This window comes from Triticum aestivum, chromosome 1A, assembly GCF_018294505.1.
Source record: "Triticum aestivum cultivar Chinese Spring chromosome 1A, IWGSC CS RefSeq v2.1, whole genome shotgun sequence".
NCBI classification, from domain to species: Eukaryota; Viridiplantae; Streptophyta; class Magnoliopsida; order Poales; family Poaceae; genus Triticum; species Triticum aestivum.
This window is the reverse complement of record NC_057794.1, coordinates 510,438,514-510,442,221: the sequence shown is the minus strand read 5'-3', so window position 1 is coordinate 510,442,221 and position 3,708 is coordinate 510,438,514. Positions and strand designations below refer to the sequence as shown.

At 47.5% G+C, this 3,708-nt stretch overlaps 1 protein-coding gene across 1 annotated transcript; it reads left to right on the top strand.

Moving 5' to 3' along the window:
• Positions 1-1,625: 1,625 nt before the first annotated feature.
• LOC123040501 (uncharacterized) lies at positions 1,626-3,461 on the top strand. The gene is made up of 2 exons (XM_044463355.1): positions 1,626-2,745; positions 3,042-3,461. Exons 1-2 carry the CDS (start codon positions 1,626-1,628, stop codon positions 3,077-3,079), a joined length of 1,158 nt encoding a protein of 385 aa, XP_044319290.1. The 3' UTR covers positions 3,080-3,461.
• Positions 3,462-3,708: the final 247 nt, after the last annotated feature.

Below are 3,708 nucleotides of genomic sequence, written 5' to 3'. Positions count from 1 at the left end.
CCTCTTCCTCCTCACCAAGGCGGAGGGCGCCGGAAGCCCTGTGATGCCGCCAACGTCATCCTCTTCCTCGCCGGTCGCCGGAGATCCTCCTTGCCGCCCCGGCTGCTCCGGGCCGTCTCCGAGCTCGCTGACCTCCCCGTCCGACTCGCCGCGAGCCTCCGACCCTGTCCATCCCTCTCTTCTTCCCCGTAGGTCTCCGTAGCCACCGGACCACCTACGCCCGAACCCGCCGCCGCCTGCGCTCGCCACCGACGCGACTCTGGCGACCAAATGGTCCGCCCGACGCGTCCAACACACTCACCGCATCGTGTAGATCACGTAGGAGCTGGCCCCGTTCTTCCAGAGCCACAGCAACGACGAGTTCGGCCTCGCCCGAACTCCGGCAGCCGCAAGGCTCGTCGCCGGCGTCGATTCCGGCCGTCTTAGGCCCGACAACCACCACCACTGGACGCACCGTCGCGCCAGCTTTCCAGAGAGCCCAGCCAAGCTTCGAATGAAGCACCACAGCTCGACTCCGAGCACCTCCGCCGTGCCTGGCCATTGCCGGCGGCCTAACTCCGGCGAAGCCGACGTGGTGATGTCATTAGCCTCTAATGACGCCTTAACTAACACCCTAGTGCCACTGCCGTGTGGGCCCTGGCGCCAAAAATTAATTAGTTTAATTTATGTTTAGATTAGTGCTAATCGGTGTGGACCCCACGTTTCAGCTTTGACTTAGTCAAGTCAACATTGACCGGTCCCACCTGTCATAGACCCAAACCAGCCTGAGACACTGACCAATGGGTCCCAGCGTCAGGTTTGATGAGAAATCCATTTCTACAAGATTGATTAGCTGCCCAACATGTGGAGAAATAGGTCCATCTAATAAATTGTTTGAGAGATTGAGAAATACAGCCAGGGAGGAAATGCTCATCATTTCTTCTTGTTGAGTTTAGTGGTAAATTTGTATTTGGTATGATGTACTAATGTGTAAATTATAAATGTCAGGAGGACAAGAGTGTAAAGAAGGAAGATAGAGATAAGGAAAGGAATGGACGGCAGCTCATGAAGTTGCTCCAGTTCTCTGTATTGTGAACTCCTCTCTCAAATCCCTTCTCAAATCCCTAGTTGATTCACACCAAAATTCGTTTCTTTTTGAGGGATTCAACATGGCACCAGAGCAATCGGTCCTGGACCCGGATTTGATCTGATTAAGTTTGCTGCTCGTCGTGGCCGTAAGCGGCTGTCCGCCTTTGTGCGTGGCAGCCAAACTTCGCCAAGGTCACCGTCGTCCTCGTGCGGGGCCGCATCTTCCGGCTGTGCCGCAGTGCCTTTGTGCCGCCGTCCTCCTGGCAGGCGGCATCCTCCCGCTGTTCCGCTCCATGTTGCCTTTGTGCTGCTCCGCTGCTGTCGTCGTGGTGTACAGGTCTGAACTCTAAAGTGTTCCTGTGCTGCACTAAGTAGGAACTGCCACGGACCAGCTGGTATTGCCTTTTCTCTCAATAAGGTAGAAGTGTTTTTAGTCCAGCAGCTTGTGGTGGATTGAATCTTCCTGCTTTGTGGTAACTCAGTGTAGAGAGGATTGAACTGTGTGAAGGATTGTAGCTGTTCGTTTTTTCCAGAAATACACTAATTGTTCAGTGGTCATGGGAGATACCAGTAGGGATTCCGGTATTGAGAAATTGTGTGAAAGTATGCAGCGTATGATTTCACAGCTGATGGAGCAGGCACAAACAAAGACAAGCAGTACTTCTGAAATTTTGAAGACCCTGGAACCCAATCCTGTCAGGTTAACTGGTCCGGGTGATTTTTTTAGCTGGTCTCGGAACGCCACATTGATTCTGGAGTCACATGGACTTCAGAAATTTTTGAAGGACGATGAAAAAAAACCAACGGATGTCACACAAGAGCAATGGGATCAGAATCAAAAGCGAGTTATGGTATGGCTGTTGGGGTCGATGGAGAAGACTGTTAGGGAACAAGTTGAAGGGTTTCAGTCTACAGCTGAGGTGTGGACAAGCATTGAGAAACAGTTCTCAGGAAAATCAAACAAGATGCAAGTCAGTAGGATTTTCCATGAACTGAGGCAGATCAAGCAAGAGCAGAAGACAGTGACTGAATTTGCGGGAGAAATCAAGAAACTCTATAGAGACCTGGAGTATTTTAGACCATTTAAGGCACATGATCCCAGGGACGTACCCCTCCTTCGAGAGTGGTTTGAACCATTGTTGGTTCAGACTTTTCTTGATGGTCTGAACTCAGAGTTCAATCTCCATTCCCAACTCATACAAGCCACAGCAGATTGGCCTACATTGGATCTAGCCATCTCAAGTATACTTGAGGAAGAAACACGGCTGGCCAATCAGATCACAACTTCACAAACAAATGTTGATAGCAGAGCTGCACTATCTTCAGTTAAGCAAATTCAGTCTCCTGGTACTTCAAGAAATGAGCAAGCAAATGCTACTAGATTCGACTACACGAGAAAGCCTAAGATGGTGTGTGACCACTGTAAAAAACCAGGCCATTTGAAGAAGAGTTGTTTTGATATAGTTGGTTATCCTCCTGGATGGCAACCGAAACAATTTAACAGATTCACTAGTGGCGGTAGTAATGCAAGAAGACCAGATCGAGCTCATCTTACTTTATTTGGGGGAGAACGGTCTGCTGTAACAGCCCAAGCACTTGAAGAATTTAAAGGCAAACTTATGGCAAATACTTCAGAAGGCCCTGCTGAAGCTACATCTGATGCTCATTCTGGGAAAGGTACGAAGAATTTTTTAACATCTTGGATAATTGATTCAGGGGCCACAAATCACATGACAGGCTCATCTAAGAACTTTTCATCATATACCCCTTGTTCTGGAAGGGATAGGGTACGTATAGCTGATGGATCCTTAGCTCCGATAATGGGTTATGGGAACGTTAATTGTACTCCATCTCTGTCCTTAAGCCCAGTCTTGCATGTCCCTAATTTGCCAGTGGACCTCTTGTCAGTTAGTTCAATTACAAACTCACGTAATTGCAAGGCATCCTTCGACCCTCACTCATGTACATTTCAGGATCTGAAGACAAGAAGAAATCTTGGGACTGGAATTGAGCACGACGGCCTCTACTACCTTACCAATGCCTCGTCTCCATCTCCATATGCCCTCAGTATGATGAATAGCTTGACCACTGATGAATTTCTATTGATGCATTATAGACTAGGGCATCTATCATTCCAAGCCCTTGGTCGCATGTTTCCATCTCAAGTTAAAAATTATTGTAAGGAGAAGCTTTTGTGTGATGTGTGTGAACTGGCTAAACACACTAGAACCAATTATCCTAGTAGTAATGAGAGAAGTAAGATACCTTTTGATGTGGTGCATTCGGATGTATGGGGTCCATCAGTTGTAACTGCCCTCACAGGGGATAGATATTATGTGACCTTCATTGATGGTTTTAGTAGGTGCACATGGCTGTACCTCCTAAAGCATAAATCTGAAGTTCTCCCTGCATTCAAAGATTTTTTTAATATGGTGCGTAACCAGTTTGGCATGAATGTGAAAATATTACGCTCCGATAATGGTACCGAATATATCAATGGTAAATTTAGTAATTTCTTGTCTTCTTATGGTATTATACATCAAACAACTTGTGTGAATACTGCAGAACAAAATGGGGTGGCAGAGAGAAAGAATAGACATCTACTGGAAGTTGCTCGAGCTCTCATGTTTATGATGAATG

Bases quoted from the DNA above. Each gene is read 5' to 3' on its own strand.
- LOC123040501 (XM_044463355.1), top strand. From the start codon at position 1,626: ATGGGAGATACCAGTAGGGATTCCGGTATTGAGAAATTGTGTGAAAGT. The intron at 2,746-3,041 runs GTACGAAGAATT...TGTACATTTCAG, and splicing joins TGATGCTCATTCTGGGAAAG to GATCTGAAGACAAGAAGAAA.